The 18314-nt window shown below is 41.5% G+C and overlaps 6 protein-coding genes across 6 annotated transcripts; 2 read left to right on the top strand and 4 right to left on the bottom strand.

Moving 5' to 3' along the window:
- Positions 1-2046: 2046 nt before the first annotated feature.
- Positions 2047-4179, bottom strand: EAF01_010392 (uncharacterized protein; the record flags this gene model as incomplete). The annotated part of the gene is made up of 1 exon (XM_038918649.1): positions 2047-4179. The coding sequence occupies one exon, from the start codon at positions 4177-4179 to the stop codon at positions 2047-2049; it is 2133 nt and encodes a 710-aa protein (XP_038765874.1).
- A 1443-nt stretch (positions 4180-5622) lies between these two features.
- EAF01_010391 (uncharacterized protein) lies at positions 5623-7075 on the top strand (the record flags this gene model as incomplete). The annotated part of the gene is made up of 3 exons (XM_038918648.1): positions 5623-5678; positions 5734-6034; positions 6092-7075. 3 exons carry the CDS (start codon positions 5623-5625, stop codon positions 7073-7075), a joined length of 1341 nt encoding a protein of 446 aa, XP_038765873.1.
- Positions 7076-7621: 546 nt separating this feature from the next.
- On the top strand, positions 7622-8847 carry EAF01_010390 (uncharacterized protein; the record flags this gene model as incomplete). The annotated part of the gene is made up of 3 exons (XM_038918647.1): positions 7622-7708; positions 7786-8411; positions 8496-8847. 3 exons carry the CDS (start codon positions 7622-7624, stop codon positions 8845-8847), a joined length of 1065 nt encoding a protein of 354 aa, XP_038765872.1.
- A 1443-nt stretch (positions 8848-10290) lies between these two features.
- On the bottom strand, positions 10291-12165 carry EAF01_010389 (uncharacterized protein; the record flags this gene model as incomplete). The annotated part of the gene is made up of 2 exons (XM_038918646.1): positions 10291-11181; positions 11234-12165. 2 exons carry the CDS (start codon positions 12163-12165, stop codon positions 10653-10655), a joined length of 1461 nt encoding a protein of 486 aa, XP_038765871.1. The 3' UTR covers positions 10291-10652.
- A 1124-nt stretch (positions 12166-13289) lies between these two features.
- On the bottom strand, positions 13290-14202 carry EAF01_010388 (uncharacterized protein; the record flags this gene model as incomplete). The annotated part of the gene is made up of 2 exons (XM_038918645.1): positions 13290-13830; positions 14174-14202. 2 exons carry the CDS (start codon positions 14200-14202, stop codon positions 13290-13292), a joined length of 570 nt encoding a protein of 189 aa, XP_038765870.1.
- A 21-nt stretch (positions 14203-14223) lies between these two features.
- EAF01_010387 (uncharacterized protein) lies at positions 14224-14579 on the bottom strand (the record flags this gene model as incomplete). Its single annotated transcript, XM_038918644.1, has 2 exons — positions 14224-14379; positions 14508-14579. The coding sequence occupies 2 exons, from the start codon at positions 14577-14579 to the stop codon at positions 14224-14226; spliced, it is 228 nt and encodes a 75-aa protein (XP_038765869.1).
- Between the last annotated feature and the right edge of the window lie 3735 nt (positions 14580-18314).

The raw sequence follows: 18314 nt of genomic DNA, 5'->3' as shown, positions 1-18314 counted from the left end.
ATTATATGTATAGTAATAATTATTATTAATACTAAGAAATATAGTAGAAGTAAATCTATATAATCAGGTAATCGAGAATAGACTATAGTAATAATATATGGAAATAGAGAGGGCGAAATTATTCCCTCATTTCTAATGGTTCAGGGATAGGTCTATTTCTTCAATTAATATATCAAAACCAATCTTTCTATAAAATAGACTATTAAACTTATATCTAATAGATGAATAAATAATGAAACGGGTTTAGAATAATTGAAATATTTTAATAAGTATATTAAGAATTAAAGAAAGGATAAATATCGAATGTTGATGCTGAATAGGCATAAAAGTTATGAATTAGTAGTTTTTCAAGTATACTATAAAGAGAATAATATTATATATTTATATTTATTATTATATTCAAATTATTTAATTTAATTATTTAATATTAACTGTTTTAATAATCTAAAATGTTCATATGATAGTCAAATTGATGGATTTATTAAAATACATATCAATTATATTTTAAAGGTTGAATTCTTTATAGCTTTTAAAATTATATATAAGGAATCAATCATCTTTTAGAATATAAAATCAGAATTCCAAAGAATAGGTTTAATTCTATTCAATCTTAAAGCTATACTTTCAAAATTAAATATTCGAATTCGTATACCTACCCTTTCCTTTTTTAATCTAGATTAATAAATCTCTTAAACCCCTTATAACCCAACTAAAGCTCTTTGTTACGGGAGCTGCCTCTAGGGTCATGTGGAAATGTCTAGAGATCTCTCGAAATGATTTAGATTAAATTTCAAGTAGGAATTTAATAAGGTTATAATTGGTTACAATTCTTATAACTATAGTAATGAAACTAATAATTGTTTTTGAGCATGAAGCTCTATATGTAAAGAAATCCTATTCCTTATATAGACCTTCGTTCTCTACAGAACTATAAGGCTCTATTCTGCTTGGATCCTTTAGATCTTATGAATCTAGACATTTATTCTTCGATCCCCTAGATCCTCTAGGTCCATCACGTGACCGTTTGGCCATGTGACGCGGTATGTTGGATACCGTCGTAACACTCTTTCTCAATCAACATTAATTAAATCTCAAATAACTTGTTATCAAGTAAACTCCACTATACTTATATTTAAAATTGTATTAGTTTTAGCTAAAGGTATAAAAGGATTAGCTTATAAAAACATACTTTTAAATATAAAGAATTATATATTTCGGATAGCAAATGAAATATTAAACAAGTATTGATATACAAAAAAAACTCAATTATATTAAGAAGGAGTGCTCACTAAATAAAAAACTCTTAATATATTATCTCAGTAAAAGATTAATATTCAAATTCAATATAATAAATATTAAAAAAAGGGGAATTCTAATAGAAAAGTATCTTCTAATTAATATTATAGTAAATATGAAAAAACAGATTATAATGTAAAAACCTATTAAAATAATATAATAGATCCTAAATTATTAGATTCTTAATAGTTTTAATTAATTGATTTAATTGTTGTTAAATAATATAGCTTTGAAGTGACAATTCAAGGTAAAAGTGGCCGATCTATTGATATAGCCGACCCACTGATAAACTACATTAATTTACAACTTATAATCCATAAACCATAAACTCTACCACCACCACGAAGTAATTTCTCGTTGTGTTTAAAAAAAAATCCTTGTTAGCTACCTGTCTATCTACCTACCTACAATTCGCAATCCTATCTACCTATCGACAAACGCTAATCCAGCTCTCAGTATGTAGCATCGAGTACGTGTGTATGTATGCATGATGCATTGTGCAATGTGCAAGCAAGTCATCAAAAAGATAGGTACCTAGATACATGGATACATGCACGCATGCTGCTGTGAAAATCATCCACCTCGAAGAAGACGATTGAAAAAGTGCCATGTAAATAATCATTCTTCAAATATTTATTTTTCGACACCTATAACGCCTTGACCTTTGGTCAAAATCAAGAATTTGCAAAGATGGTAGATAGGAGGGAATATACTGCTCCTCGCTGATTATGTATCTCATCTCATCTCATCTCAATCTTCCACATCCTCTCTACGTCTCTTCGCACCCGCAGATACAGCTCCTACGATTCCCTCTCCATTTATATGCTCCAGATCTTCATTGACGCCTCCCTCTGCATGCCCATTCCCTTCTCCAGAAGCATTTTCTCCCAACCACCACTTTCCCGTCTTCGCATCCGCGTTATTTTCAGGGGGTTCAAAGACTCCATTTTTCAATTTCCATCCCGCTCTCTGCATTTTCTCCCACTCTTTGCCGACTCGAAATCTAACGAGGTCGCCTGCCGCATTTGCATCTTCTTTACTATCGTGACCATCTGCTTTCCCATCTGTAAAAGTAATCATTTGAATATTGCGATTCAGTAGAGTTTGCATGAGCATTTTAAGGCCATTTCGATAGGGCAATCCTGCTTTGTGAGGGAATAATAATGCTGTGTCTATGATAGTTGGATGAATGAATCTCGTAGCGTTTAAATCATTTTCTAGGCCGTGGCCGATGATTGGAGTTGAGGGGGTGAGGAAGGAGAAGAGAAGAGTGCGGGCTACGGCAGGTGAGTCTACGATGCGGAGTTTTCCTTTGCTTTGGGCGATTTGTTGAGAGCCGGGAAAAGAGTAGGGGATGGCGGATGTGATGTCTTGTGGGTAGACGCCTGAATAGCGGGAATTGAGATCGAGGATTTCGCCATAAGGACGGACGAGCACGTCGAGAAGGGAAGAGCCTGAAGGCCAGGAGGTGGCGGTCAAGCGGAGGAGTTCGAGACCGTGGACTGTGTAGCCCATTTCGCAATCGATGCAGACGGGTTGGGTTGGACTGGGTGGGTCTGCTCCATTTTCGGGAGTTTTTGCGAAATTCAATACTGCGGCTAGACGCTTGACTTCAGTCACTTTGAAGACGTGGTGATCGGCCGTGGTACATCCAGATGTCTCTCCGATAATTTGATCACAGCATCGCCATTTCTTCTCGCGTTTGGCTTTGGGGTCGAGCGAAGAACGGTCTTTCCAATAGTGTTTTCCAAAGTGATAAGTGCAGCAACCACCAGATGCGAGTATGCCATCTTCTTCTCGACGACCCGGAAACACTTGAAAGCGTGTCTTGCAACGATCACAAACTTCCCAGCCTTTTGATGCTTCCATACCGCTCTTTGCCATTTCAATGTCGGCAGGCGCGGGAACATTGGTGACATATCCGTGCTGTGATAACTCTGTCACGGGAGTATAAAGTCTTGGGAGGATAGCCAATTCTTCTTCTGGAGTTAAACCTGTCTCGATTGGTTTTGGCGGTCCTTCAGGTTTCTTGGCTGGCGTATCTGAAAGAGGGGCTCTCGCGGCTTTCTCCTTAGCAAGCTCTCTGGCTCTCTCTTCTTTCCATTGCGCAACAGTCATTCTCTTGTAGATCATGATTTTATTCTTGACGACATTGGAATAGATAGAAGGTGTTTCACAGGCAGCTTCCTCCATATCTAATGCTCTTGTGATCAATCTTTGATCTGAAAATACAAGTTCCTTTTCTTCATCATTTGCATCATTAGATAGTTCAGAATTGAGACGCTTCAACTGGTCATGTAGAGCTTGAACAAGTCTGAGCCGGATATTGTGAACAGCTGGTGCAGTTTTGCGTGCACGTGGGTTGAGAGGTTCTTGCTTTTCGGGCTTCTTGACCGGAGTCGATACCACTTTCTGGACTTTGCTTACTGCATGCGCGTTTTGTTTTTGGGGTGCCATGTTATTTGAACAAACGGGTATAGATGATGTAGATGCTGTAGATGTACCATTTTGAGATTTGCGACGTGATGGTGGTGGCGAAATCTCACGTCGAGCTATCGACGTGGATTTCGATGTTTGTGTTGAAGTGGCTTTTTTATCAGCTGCTTTCTGTGCAGTGAGGGTCGGCTTTAACTTCGACATTGAAGGTGGTGGCTCCGTTGTTGGCGTTGTGCTTCTATCTCCATAACCAACCCTTTGACGCTTTCTCTGTCCATCTTGATCACCGTTACTTCCATCGACTTGTTGGGTAGCTTTTACTTGTGCTATCCCATTTGATACTGCTTGAAAGACGCGATGATCGTGTGAAAATATGCATCTTGGAATCAAACATTTATCCCGATTTGGGCATTTGGTTTGCGAGAAAAGACCCTTGGCAGTAAACATATTGAGGGATGGTAGAGGGAATATGCGATTGCGAAAGAATCAGCACTTGATAAAAGATGAATTTGATATGGGGTTGTTGAAGAAGCTAGCTATTCACTCGGTGATCCCCTTTTCATGATGGACGTAACTCTCGGTCAATGGAAGATTTCGCCTGAACGTGAGATATTTTCAAGCTATCGAAGAGTTATGATGAATTCTTTGATGAAAGGCGAAGGAACCTCCTGGGCTTCCAAATAGAATAGAAAATACCATGGGTTTTGCGATATATATCACGTGAACCGTAAGTTTGTTTGTTGGTGAGATTATTTGCCCAGTGGTAGGTTGAACAACGAGGTGCGATCAAGTCCAGTCCAAAGTGATTCAAGCCAAGCAAGGTAGTAAGTAATAAGTACTCGCAGCTCTATCCTTCCTAGCTAGGTTTCTTTCCTTTTCTCTTTCTCTTTTTCTTTTTCTTTTTCTTCCCTCTTTCTTTGCCTTCCTTGCTTTCCTTTACTTGGTGATGAACGATGGCGTACACGTGGTGTTCAATGTGATCCAATTGATTGATTGATCAACTGATGTTCATTGTTTCTATTTTATCAAGGTTCGTTCCGATGGTTCAGACTGCAACAGCTGTTCGGCTAGTTATCTACACAACCAGATGACCTAGGTACCTAGGCTCTAGGTAATGATTGAGGGATTTGAGTCGGTCAATTCAGCAGTGAATCTACCTTGGTGGGCTTCCACGAAACCACACACTGGTCACAACATGTACCTACTGACTGGCAAATTGGGGGAATTGGGGATGGATGCACACAATCTCGGAATCTCAGTCGACAAGCCACTATTCCTGCAGTGGAATCTATGAATGATACTCTCTAAGATTTGAGATACCGGTACGTCTATCTTTCCTCTAATCTTTGGTACGGTTTTCAACGTTATCGATGTTATCTATCTGTTGGTGGAGGCAGCCAAGGAAGGAACGATCCCACCTATAAGCAGTCTTCATCACAGTCACATCGGGATATATATATATATATATAGTTATATAAAAATGACATATCATTTTAACTGTACCTGGGTAAGTAAGTAGAGCCTGTTCTTCTGAATATCTCTTTCGTTGCATTCACTCTCATCGTCATTGTCATCTTCATCTCCATAAATAGAATTTCCATCTGTTCTCCCATTCTCCATTCTGGATATTTCCAAATAATCTTCAAGGTTGTGTACACCCTGAAAACCGTATTCCAGGCTGCAGATATCCCTGTAGAGAACGCATCACACATTCAAATATACGACGGACATCCAAAAAGCCCGAGCACGCGACAGCAGCTGTGTGCTTACTGTTAGTGGTTGGAAAGTGTCTAAAGACACTTTCTCACTACTAGCATTCCAGCCACCATCGTCACATTGTTACCCTTTTCTTTATCTTCTTTGGACCGGGCCTTCTTCAGCAACGAAGTTATGGATTACACCGGTAGCAGCCGTGATGCTCAGCATCTCTGCGTGCTTGTTCATGGGTGAGTGTTGTACATGTTTCATCTCTCTGCAATTCATTGTATACTGATAGAACAGACTTTGGGGAAATCCAGTTCATTTGGAGTCAGTGGCAAAATCCTTACGAGCGAAACATTCCGAGGATACCCTTCATATCTTGGTCGCAAAACGCAACAGTGGTAGCTTTACATATGACGGGATTGAGTTGGGCGGCGAGCGAGTGACTGCAGAGATAGAGGAAGAAGTCGAGAAACTTGCGAGAGAGGGTCAAGTAATTACTAGGTTCTCCATCGTTGGTTATTCCTTGGGTGGCCTTGTGGCCCGTTACTCTGTTGGCTTACTTGACAGCAAGGGGTTCTTCGATAAGATCAAGCCAGTGGTATGTTGGTTTACTGAACGTAGGAGTTAATATGAACTATCTGACTCCGATATATAGAATATCACCACCTTTGCTAGTCCACATCTTGGAGTCCGCACACCTCTGAAAGGATCTCTCAATCACATCTGGAACGTCCTAGGCGCAAGGACTTTGTCAACTTCCGGGCGACAGTTATTCACGATAGACAAGTTTAGAGATACAGGAAGGCCGCTACTTGAGATTCTGGCAGATCCGGAATCCATCTTTTTAAAGGGATTAGCCAAATTCGAGAGAAGAACGTTATATGCAAACATTGTCAATGATCGAAGCGCCGTTTACTATACCACTGGAATTGCAAGCACCGATCCATTTTCAAATCCGGATAATGTCAAAATAAATTATGTAGAAGGTTACGAAGATGTTGTTCTAGACAGGCACAACCCAGTTTCCCCTTTGGACAAAACTGGTATACATGCCAATACGAGCTTCATGGCCAGCACAAAGAAGATCTTGGGAAATCTTCCGTTAGTTGCAGCATTAGTTATATTCATCCCATTCGGTGTCGTCGCCTTCCTTTTGAACTCTGCCGTTCAGACTGTCCGCAGTAGCAAACGCATTCGTCTACACGAACAAGGTTTAGCGGGTATCCAACCAAACGACTATCGATTCCCTCTGCTCATCAACAGTATGCGCGAGACCGTCGAAGATGTTTATGAGAACCTCAATGCTACTCAAGACAACGAATACCTCAACACGCCTCTTGATTCGGACTCCGAAGAGGCATCCGCTTCATCTCCTCTGATTAGAGAACGGACTAAATCTTTCCACAGCGAAATTGCCGACCCAGAGAAATCCGGTGTAATTTCTCCTACTCTAGCGTTAGCACCATATCAATTCAAGATGATAGAAGCATTAGATAAGGTAGGTTGGCGAAAGTACCCGGTTTTCATTCACAAGGTCAGACATAGTCATGCAGCTATTATTGTTAGGGTTGACAAACCGAGCTTCGATGAGGGAAGAATTGTACTAAAGCATTGGTTGGATGAGGAGTTTATCTTGTGATTGGGTTCGAACAGGAGGTTCGGTTGAAGACAGAACAAGTTGTGGGAAATTTACTTTTATCATGTTTTCTCTAAAAGATACCTAGCTGTCTTGGCTCAAGCGTCGGCGTTTCACATTATAGCATTAGAGATCATATCATGAAGAAGGGGTATCGGAGGGGCTATTTGAACTTAGATTTTGTTGTAGAATTAGATAGACCTTTTGAATTCACACCAATTGCTTTCAAATCACTTGAATGGCTTCCTATCCTCCTGCCTTTTATCTTGAGGAGTCAGAAAAACAGCATCATAGATAATATTATCCTAACCATATATATAAGCTCGACATAATGACCTGATTCTATATTAACGAAAACTTTATACTCGAGGCTTATACTCGCTCAAAACCTTCAGTGAACTCACCAGGTCATTTTAACGCGGAATTTCACGTGGTTCCCCGCAAAACAGCTTTACGCGAAACGCGTTCATCGCGTCTCCAGGGCGTTTTCAACCCAGAAATCAATTTGAATCGAACCTCAATTCCCAAATACTGCAAGGAAACCACAACATGGCTCTCATTGTAGATAAGCACCGTCCTCGGTCTCTTGATCAACTTACTTATCATGACGACCTTTCTAATCGTTTGAGATCCCTTGTAGGTTTACCAATCTTTTCAATTACCTCGTCTATATACTTGACGCAGCATATACTCACAATGTCGATTATATCTAGGCACAATCCGGCGACTTCCCCCATCTCCTTCTCTATGGACCTTCCGGCGCGGGTAAAAAAACTCGCATAGTATGCACTCTTAAGGAACTCTACGGGCCCGCCGTCGAGAAAATCAAAATCGATTCCCGTGTCTTTGCATTGGCAACTTCGTCGCGAAAACTCGAATTCAATATTGTTTCTTCACTCTATCATTTGGAAATCACGCCTTCGGATGTGGGAAATTATGATCGTGTAGTGATTTCGGAATTGCTTAAAGAAGTGGCGCAGACGCAGCAGGTGGATCAGAGTGCGAAGCAGAGGTTTAAGGTGGTGGTTATTAATGAGGCGGATGGGTTGAGTCGTGATGCTCAGGCAGCGCTGAGAAGAACGATGGAGAAATATAGTGGGAATGTTAGGTTGATTCTGGTGGCTAATAGTACTTCGGGGATTATTGGACCGATTAGGAGTAGAACTTTGTTGGTCAGGGTGGGAGCACCAACGGAGGGGGACATTGTGAAGGTGCTTGAGACGAGTGGAAAGAGGGAAGGATGGGGAGTCAGTAAAGGATTCTTGGAAAGGGTTGCCAAGGAGAGTGGAAGAAACCTGAGGAGAGCGCTTTTGATGTATGAGGCAGCACATGCGCAAAAGTATGTTTTATCCACCCTTTTCACGCATATTAATCTTTCTACTCTATATACTTTTGGGAGACATGTTATACTGACTAGCACCAGCGAGACAATAACAGAGAATACCCCCATCCCACCACCTGACTGGGAAGCACTTCTCTCAACCATCGCACACAGCATGACCGTCGAACACACTCCAGCCCAGATTCTCAAAATCCGTGCCCAACTTTACGATCTCCTCACCCACTGTATTCCCGCTACAACCATTCTCAAAACCCTCACATGGAAACTCATGCCATTGGTGGATGATGCCTTGAAGAGTGATATTGTCAAATGGGCTGCATTTTATGAACACAGGTGTAAGACGGGTACGAAGGTCATCTTTCATCTCGAAGCTTTTGTAGCCAAATTTATGAGGGTGAGCGAGGAATGGTTGATGGCTATGGAAGTTGAGTAGAGCAGATGAGAAAATAAGTGGCAGCGAGGGGACTGGGATGCATGTGCATGGGAATCATGCAGACAGGCTGGCGTTTTGGGTACGATGCTAATGTGAAAATGGAGGATACAATCGATGTCCATATGTCTGTTAGAATAGGGATATCTATATTATAATGATTAAGCAAACAGAATTGGTAACATCTATCTATACAACTCAAAGTATGCAAAGTGTGAAATAGAGCATCTGTTTATATCTATAATTTTTAACCCTTCTCTCCAAACTTTCTCTAGGAGAATTAGTTTACCTATGGATATATAGTACAAGTGGGAAATCTTTACAATACTAGATATCTTCACTATAACAATATTTACAAATAGAGAGAACAAATCCTTTTCCCGCTCCTTTTGCCTCGCCAGATATATCTATACAGTACATACAATACCTACCTAGGTATACATAACATATCACATCCTTGAAAATCCCTCTAATATAATCTTACATCGCAAACCCATTATTTTAGGCTATTAGATTTTTTTTTAAAAAAAAGAGATATACATTTCGAATTACCACTACACACTCACTCTCTCCTTCTCCCCCAAATAAATGTATACTTCTATATATATATATATCACATACCTATCTATCTATAAATTCACAAACTCATTTTCTCCATCCACATCCACCCCCCGAAGCAAAATTCAAAACTCAAATACCCCATCCCATTCCCCTTCCTCTAGACTCCAACACGGGGACCCCGAGAACCCAAGACGATCTGGCTCATTACCTACCTACCTAGGTAGAGGTAGATAGAAAAATCCATCCATCCATCCATCCATCCATCCTACTCAGCCTCAGCCTCTCAGCCCCTCAGCCACTAGCGAACATGAATGAATGAGAGGTATCTAAGTATAGGTATGGGTAGCTAAGTATGATGAAACCCTGGGGAATCCAACCGAGTCCCCATCTTCGATCATCAATCAATGAACCCCTCCCTACCTAACAAGAGCCATCCCGGCCGTGATCGGGGTTTCCATACTCCCAGCACCAACCAAGCTATTCTGACCTACATTTCAAAATTCCAACTCCCAACCAATCAACCTTACCAAAGCATGGAATTCAAAGCCTTACCAGAAAACAAGAAGGCGATTTTGGGGAGTTTCGATCACCCAATTTTCACTCCAGGGTAATCCCAAGTGGCTTATCCCTTCCCTTCCCAGTACATAGTGGCGGGGGGGAAAAAGCATGCATGGTATCGCATCTTGAAGATCTCGAAATATATGATTACCATATTGACACCTCAGACATCCACTCAAGGCTCTTCTTCCATCAATTTCATCTACAATGATTTTAGGTTAACTTAAAAAAGACGTCACTCTCGCTCTTTCGATTCGTTTAAAAAAAAAGGGGAAACGAATCTGGCAAGAAAAGTAAAAGTATATCATCACACGCAAAAATGAATCAATCTTTCATATGTAGTGATTTTTATCTCGCGCTATAGTAATACAAGCTTATATATAACAAATTTATGAGTACGAGAGTGACTATCGCTGCCGAATTTGAATCGAAATCCGCCCCCAGTAACAGAGAAAAAAGGAAAAGTTCGTCCGTTCGTCCTCACCAGGTGATAAATCTCATAAGAACGCCAAAATAAGTGCCAGGACTACATCCATTAACTCCCCCAAATGCTCCCCTCCAAACCATGCAAGCAAATGTCCGTCCTAGAAAAAGTAGAGAAAGGAAGATTATTTCCATGCGTACCAAAGAACATCTGTTCTCTTTTCATCTCGTCCAACATATCAACTCAACCCATCCCTTTCATGCGTTTACATAGTAGCCTGTGGTGCATTCATCCGTGGATGCTGCAGCGTTGCTAAATTTTGAAGTTCAACCAGTTGGCGCATAACTTCTGCAGTTTGTGCTTGTTGAGCTTGTGATTGTCGTTTGAGTTCATCATTTTCGGCCTTCATTTTCTTGATCTCCTCGCGTAGACTTTCAAGTTCACTAATATCTCCTTTGCTGTTTCCGCGTTTTCTTTTCATGCCTGTCATGATTGCTTGACTAGCATCTTCTTCCGTTTCATCCATGTTCATTTGAGAAATTTGTGTCATTCCCGTATCTGCTGTATGCACGCGTCTAAGATGTTCGTTAAGATTTTCTTGACGGGAGAATCCTTTTCCAGTGTGACGTTTACAGTTGGGATGAGGACAGTTTAGTTGCTTTTTAGGCCCACCGTGTTTTCCGTGCACTTCTCTTTCGTGTCGAAGAAGTCCCCCAGAGTATGTAAATCCAGGAAGCTTTTCGCAGCCTGGTTCCTTGCATCTATAAGGGCGATCGTGTTTGTCCATATGTTTGCTATAAAGTCATTAACGATAAAAACTAGCAAAAGCTAGAAGACTGTGCTTACCTCCACTCGCATTTCCTATTGAAATCTTTGACTTCTTCAGTACAACCGGGCCATGTACAGTAAAATCTCCCATTTGCATCTTTGGTAATCTCTCTGTCAGGTTTTGGCACTGGCTTTGATCGTCCGGGTGATGGCGCCTCTTCTTCATCTTTTGGTAATTCTGGTAGTTCCAACGATGGGTGGTCTGGAGTTTCCGTCATAGGCTGTGTGGTATAAGGATTCTCGGACATTGGAGGCGGCGGACTTGGGTAACTATGCTCATCGTGCGGCTTGAACTCGTCTTGTTCTTGCGTTTCGTGCGCCATTTGCATCGGGTACTGTGTATCAGTCATAAATGATCTAGACTCGTAGCTTAAACTCATATTGTTGTTGGGGCGGGGGTTATCCTGATATTCGAAGAAGTTTGAATCTGGGTTATGGTCGTAGTCTTCAGGAAAATAGGTATTGTCGCGACTAGGAGGGGGGTGTATATTTAGTGGATATTCGTACGGGAGATGGTTGCCACGCTCGTACAGTTCGGCTTGGTGGTTTTCAGGTTGATTATTGGATTCTTGATAATGTAATGCCTGGTATCCTGGAGAGGCTGCAAATTGATGTTTGCCTTGTGCGCTAAAATAATGTGGCGAAGTACCAGCCACGCTTAGTAATCCATTTTTTTCATCACCACATCCATTCTTTTCCTTTGGATGGCTGTCAGATTCGCGGCCTTCAGCTCTTGAACTGGGTGGACCAACGGTTGTTATATCTGTCTGAAGCTTTGAAACTCCAGGCACAACAGGTAATGCAGGCACGAGTCCATTGGTGTCATGATCTGCATTTAAGTTCTGACTCGTAATATTGTCGCTATCGGCTATTCCTTCTTTGTTGTGAGAGCCTTGAGGAGGAACAGGCGATTTTGATTGTCTATTCTGTCTCTCCGGCGTGTTCGACATGGCTAAGAGTACTACATACAAAAACAGATTCATCAGTCACATGCTTTGAATCCCTAATTTTTGATGACTGGATAATCGCATGCCAGGCATACCAGGGGTTGTAGCGTGCTGGAGGCCGGATGTATGTACGAAACAGACAATATCTAAATCGTGACTCACCTTGCTGTGTTCTCGGCGCAGCTGCCTGTGTGTATGCGTATCCTCGAGTAGGATACCAAATCTGATCTGACTTTGGTATTGGCTGAAATATTCCTTGATTTTCTGTGTTGTGCTTGTGAATCCTTGTATTGTTTAAATGCGGATCAATCGATAGAGGCCAGTTGGAGTCACTCGGGCGTTGTAAATGGTTTCTCTGAGTATGGTTGCTATGATTGTCCTGATATTGACCGAAGATAAATGGATCATATGATTCTTGTTCTTGTTTGATGACTGATCCAGCTTGTTGATCTGTAAGAAAAAAAAAATAAGTTAGAGATTTGAATTTTGGTCTAATGGTAAATAGTACCGTAGTAAAAGAAAGTACTGAAATTCGACTCTTCAATCCCCTGGCTTAGGTATCGAATTTCCTGGTGATGAATTTCCAGTACGGCTGGAATTATGTCGATATTGAAGTTTTCATGGCCGCAAAACTCAATTGTTGTTGACTATTCTGGTGTGCCTTGTTGACTACCTGGTAGAAAGAACACTGCCTAGGTAGGTAGCTACCACTATTGAATTAAATCCTTTTTGATAACTTTTTCTTGGTTATTCCAAATAAATAAATGAATGAATGGATAAATAGCCAGTGGTTGCCTCGGAATAGGTGATTGGACTTCCAAGGTTTTCTTTGATAATCTCTATTTGGTGTCTTGTGAATATCTCGATGAAAGTGAATCCTCGGCCTAATGAACAACAACAATACATACCCATCCATTTGTGTACCGTTGAATCGCGAAAATCGCACCAACAAAAACAACACTTTAGATGCGTTTTGAAAGGAGCCGTATATCATGAATCGTCATGGACGAGCACTATAGAAGAAGGTATTGTATTGGTTCGTGTTGCCTCGAAATGTTCTATGTTATCATCTTCGCGAACTTGATGGCTTCCTCGGGGAGGGGAAAGTTGCACCCGGTAACAACGAATTATCCTTGGCCTTTTTTCTGGAACAAAGTAAGGAATCCATACTGCTTACCGAGTGGTAAATAATTCTTCGCTGTTGGAGACAAATGAAACGCTGAGGGTCTGGAAGCCTTGCGCAAAGATGTCTGCGGATGGCCATGGCTATGCGAAGTGTGAGGTTGTGCTTGTTGCCAATACTGCATTCGCATATAAAACATCCAACACACTCCCCACAGTACCAAGATTGAAAGTTTGACTCCGGACCATGGCCATGTCGAATTAAGAGGGCGTTGACCTCCTGGCCACTCAAGAAACCATCCAATACCGAATAGATGTTCACGGCGACCAAAGTCTGTTCCGGGACGAAAATAAGGCCGGCGTGAAATATCAAAGGTACTTCTACTGGGCTCTTTTGCAAAATGTCTGACAATCAGGGCGATAAAAAGTAAGTAACAATTGTAGAGGGCCAACAAAAGAATAGAGCATCCTGCGCGTAGAATGATCGAGCTGCTTGATCTGTAGCTTGTGCCTTGAGAAAGCTCTTGGCTTGTTTTCTGTCGACTTCTTTATGATTAGTCTTTATACATCACTGTGACTAGCTTAGGGACGATTCAATTGACAAGCGGAACAATCTTTCCCCAATGCAAGATGCTGAGAAGATCTAAATAATCATGTGATTGGAGCCTTTGTAACGGGATACCTCTAACAAAATTGTCCAATGCTCGAACGTCTAATGAGCTTCGAACAGACGCACCACTGGAAGTGCGTCCTTGATGAATATTTTAAAATTCCTGGCGTTCTGGCTAATATAGGAGATTGAAGGACGTCTCAAGTGTTTATAAACAAGAAAAGTCCAAGGGAAATAAGGAAAGCAAAAGGGGGATTTGAAGGAATATAAGAGACTTACTTGACTCCAGAACTACCCTCTTCACTCATTACCAGTTTCTTTCAGATTAGTTAGACTATACGTTTCGGAAAGACTGATGTAGTTTGGGTATTGATGCAAACAAGCCGCATGTACTCCTTGCAATGTTGCGCTTGAGCTTGTGTAGACATATTAAGAAATAAGGTCGACATCATGCTCATATTCGCGAAAGCTTCCAATCTTGCCTCCTAACCCAAACCGCAGGATAAAACAGATAAATATATAAAAAGATCATCCGGATACGTCATTTTCCCCAATCCACAAAAGAAGAGTGAGACGAGATGAATCTACTAATAAGGGCTAATCATTGACTTACTTGCGAAGAAGAGGGGGGGATACCGCTTTCGTCATCTCCCTCCATACGACATCCGCCAAGAAAATCAGACATCCTCTGTACACCGATATATCATAATTTCCATTAGGGGCCAAAGGCCTCAATTATCGAGCATCCAGGGGCTGCAATAGTATTGAGATGAATTTTATGTGTTTAGCGATGCTTATCTTGATCGGTGAACGGTATTGCTGGATGCAGCGGATATTCTGACATTGGCGTCACATTATGCAGCCCTGTAGTAGGGCTTGCTGCGGGGGCCAGAGGTGGCTTTTTTTTTTTGCTTAGATGCGCAGCCTCGTTCGAATATCCAGAGAAGATTCGAATTATCGGTGGCTTGCTTGCAGCTTCACCGTGTTGAGATATATCCATATCCGCCGGCGGTACGAGTGTGCATCCATGAACTTTTGCGTTGGAAAAAATCACACTTGAATTGAAGCTTGAGGGATTGAGAGGTAGAATTTGTTTGCTCATTGATTGTCAAGTTAAGGTTCTTTTCACTTATTATTTATTATTCATTATCTACAACTCAGGCATTTATTCGCGCCAGGCTCACGTTATTTACACCTGAGGCGGAAAGAAGATTCTATTTAGAAATCTGGATTCTCTCCAAGTACAGGACCGGATTGCTATAAAGGATAGATATCTATCTCATCTATCTGCTCTCATCCTCTTTTCGTGTACCACGATATCTCCCCACATACTTCCTCGTGGCACCTACCTATATCGATCAATCCAAATCTTTCCAAGGTTCTTATGCGTCGTAAATGGTACAGAAGGGGTCAAGACACGAGATGGAAACCCTGATTTCCGTGATTGAGGAATTTCTAATCGATCTATCGGATTCTTGGGCCCAGAGCGATAACTACCATGCTGCGGATAATACTCCAGCTGAATTCTCCTTGGACTATGGTACAGACACACCTCCCCAGCCTTCTTCATAGCCATCCGAAGTATTGGATGCTGCCGTTATTTAATTCGCCAATTGTCCAATTGTGGACTCCCGGCTTGATCTTATATCTTATCCGTAGAGATATATCCTTGGTTGATATCTTCATCTTCGTTGCCAATGGCATAAACAAATTTCCTTCTGCATAACGTTTGTTCACCTGTAGGATGATATATATTCTTTGTAAGGTCTTTTCTTAGCAAGTGCATTTTAGCTTCAATCGGTCCGTTGCTTTTTCTTTCGTCAAATGAGCTGCTCGTTCATGAATGTCTTTCATCCCGAAATACCGAGGAAGCTTCGTAACGATGCAAAAATGGAAGGCACATGCGCTCTCACCAATAGCATGAGCCGTGTGTGATTGACAGCCTCGAATTGCCATATATCTTCGCCGCAACACACCGGGGTGTCACCCCAGGTAGTGACGCGACAGGATGGGACATTTTGCATGTTATGCATAACCTCTAAAGCTCGCCCACAAATCATCATATCCTCGTATCTTCATTTCTAGAGTACTCACTCTCAGACAGCCGTATACCGGTCTTTGATACCAAACATCTTGGCCGCGCTCTATATGAACAAGAAAGCGGCGCTGGAGCTTGATTGAACATACCTAGATCCAGATCTTTCGATCTCGTTCGAATTACATCAACCTCCTTCACACGGAGCATGTCTCCACGATTTCAATATCTCCCATTAACATGCCAAGAGTTATGTGCCAAGATTATCATGTATCCGTTCTATCCAGAACAGTGCAATGACTTACCTGCAAAGGTTGATTCTAATACCACAACGATGCCCAAGTTTGCAAAACTCGAGTCGCATGTGAAATTTCCATTTGTTGTACCCATTTAAGTCAAGTACCCCGTTCCCGGATCTTAACATCCCCAAACTATAACACAATCCTCTTGATCCTCCGAAATGACATACATATGCGACTTCGTTGACTTTTTGGAAAAGCTTCACGTGTTGATATAACGGTTAAATTCTTGCAACCGCCGCGGAAGCAGTCACTTTTTCCAAACCGACTCATTGCAGATACAAAGACAGAACAAGTTCACTGAGGAAATTGTTTCAGCTTGTCAGGCTTCTCCAAGACAGAAAAGGGCATGTAGAACAAGAGGAAAATTAAACTTGATCATCATCAAGATTTATAGCTTCAATGTCATAGAAGTGGCGATGGCACCGATTTCTTAACATAATTTTTTTTTTTTTGCGGGATTCGTTTCTAAGATTGTCTTTTGATGATGAAAACGTGGATTTACTTTTAAACAATCGATTAAGTTCACTAACGTCCACTTAGGAAAATCCACTCAAGAATTGCATATCCTTGATCGTTGTTCTATATGCACGCACGATAAAAACCGTGCTGTAACGCGCATAGCCCTTACGAGTGTTGATTTTCTACTTCCATATTGGTTGATTCCCTTCTCTATGCCATTCCAATATGACTACATTTTATGGGCCCAGACTTTTGCTTTTACTCGACCGGTGGAACCTGTCTCGCCTGCTTCAATCGATATGGTGATTGATGGGTTAAACCATCCTCGTATTCGCATTTCTGTTCCAACATCGAAATCTCTCGATTGAGTAAATCTTACTGCATGGCACAAAATACTAAAATCCGTTGACTTGAGATCCGTCTAACTCCCGAAAAAAAGTGCCGAATATTTGTGCCCTAGAGGTACGAGTAAGCATCCCTCATTTTTCATCCGAGACAGAGCGAAGCAGGCCTGACCTTTCCGCGATCAACTCGCAACAATTTGTTACAACTGAGAAAAAGAAAAAATATTTTATTTCACACCGTGATTCCTGTGGATACCAACCATTAACCTTAGTTGAGAAGAAAAGCTTGCTTTACTTTTAAAATCATTTCCTTTGTGTATGCGGCGCTAGAGCTGCGCTTAAGTCTCCGACTGCATGGCACGGTGAAAGGGGTCATTTCCCGAATATACGAAGTAACTATTCTCTCATGCCATGCTACAAGTTAATATCGAAATACTTTTACCGGAAGTTTTTATGAACATTCAGAATTTTCTGAAATAATACAACAACGACTGTGACCTGCTGTAGTTGGGGAGAAAGTGGCGTTGCGTTGTATTGTGTGCCCAACAAGTGTTGATAGTACTCAGGTCCCATAAAATTCGTGTATGGAGATTACACCAAATTCCTGCGTTCATCTCAAGTCTTCAACCGTTATTCTATCAGCCGATCGTTCCGCTGCCTGTCTAGTGTCTGTTTTGTCAAAGGCGTGCACGGGTAACGGTAACCTAACGATGAAGAGATCCCTATTGAAAGAGCTCCACATCTCCACTCTTGACAGGGCATAGCCATCACAATCCTCAAAATGTTACCCTTATGCATACCAAAAAATTGCGGCTCCAGAAGACAGGTTGTTGGGTTAGGTGGGAAAAAGTTGTGTTGATTTGAAAGGAGTAATAAAAGAGGCGATCTTTTATACCCCCACCTATTACTAATATGTTGGCAAGCACCCCCTTTAAGCACCACCTTCCTTCTGCTCCCACCACATTCGTGGCTTCGAACTTTCTGCTGTTGATTCTCAAGCCGGGTTCCTTACCGCCTTGCATACCCGCTGTCAGGAATACTGGGGTCTGCTAACGCCGCTCATCAATCGGCTCTTATATCATATCTACTTCGTATATCGGCGGGTGATATGTGCGGTATCTCCATGGACGCGCCCTTCAAACAACAATTTCCAAGCAAATAAGCAAGTTCGGGCCCGCGAATTGTCCTCTTTTTTCCGTGTTTACAAACACTAGATTACTTTTCCAGAACTTTTTCATCATCACTGTGGAGATCGAGCAAGCAATCTATGGTTGAAATTT

The sequence above is a fragment of the Botrytis porri genome (genome assembly GCF_014898465.1).
Source record: "Botrytis porri strain MUCL 3234 chromosome Unknown BPOR_016, whole genome shotgun sequence".
NCBI lineage: Eukaryota > Fungi > Ascomycota > Leotiomycetes > Helotiales > Sclerotiniaceae > Botrytis > Botrytis porri.
Note: the sequence above shows the minus strand (reverse complement) of the source record. Positions and strands in the feature narration are given on the sequence as shown.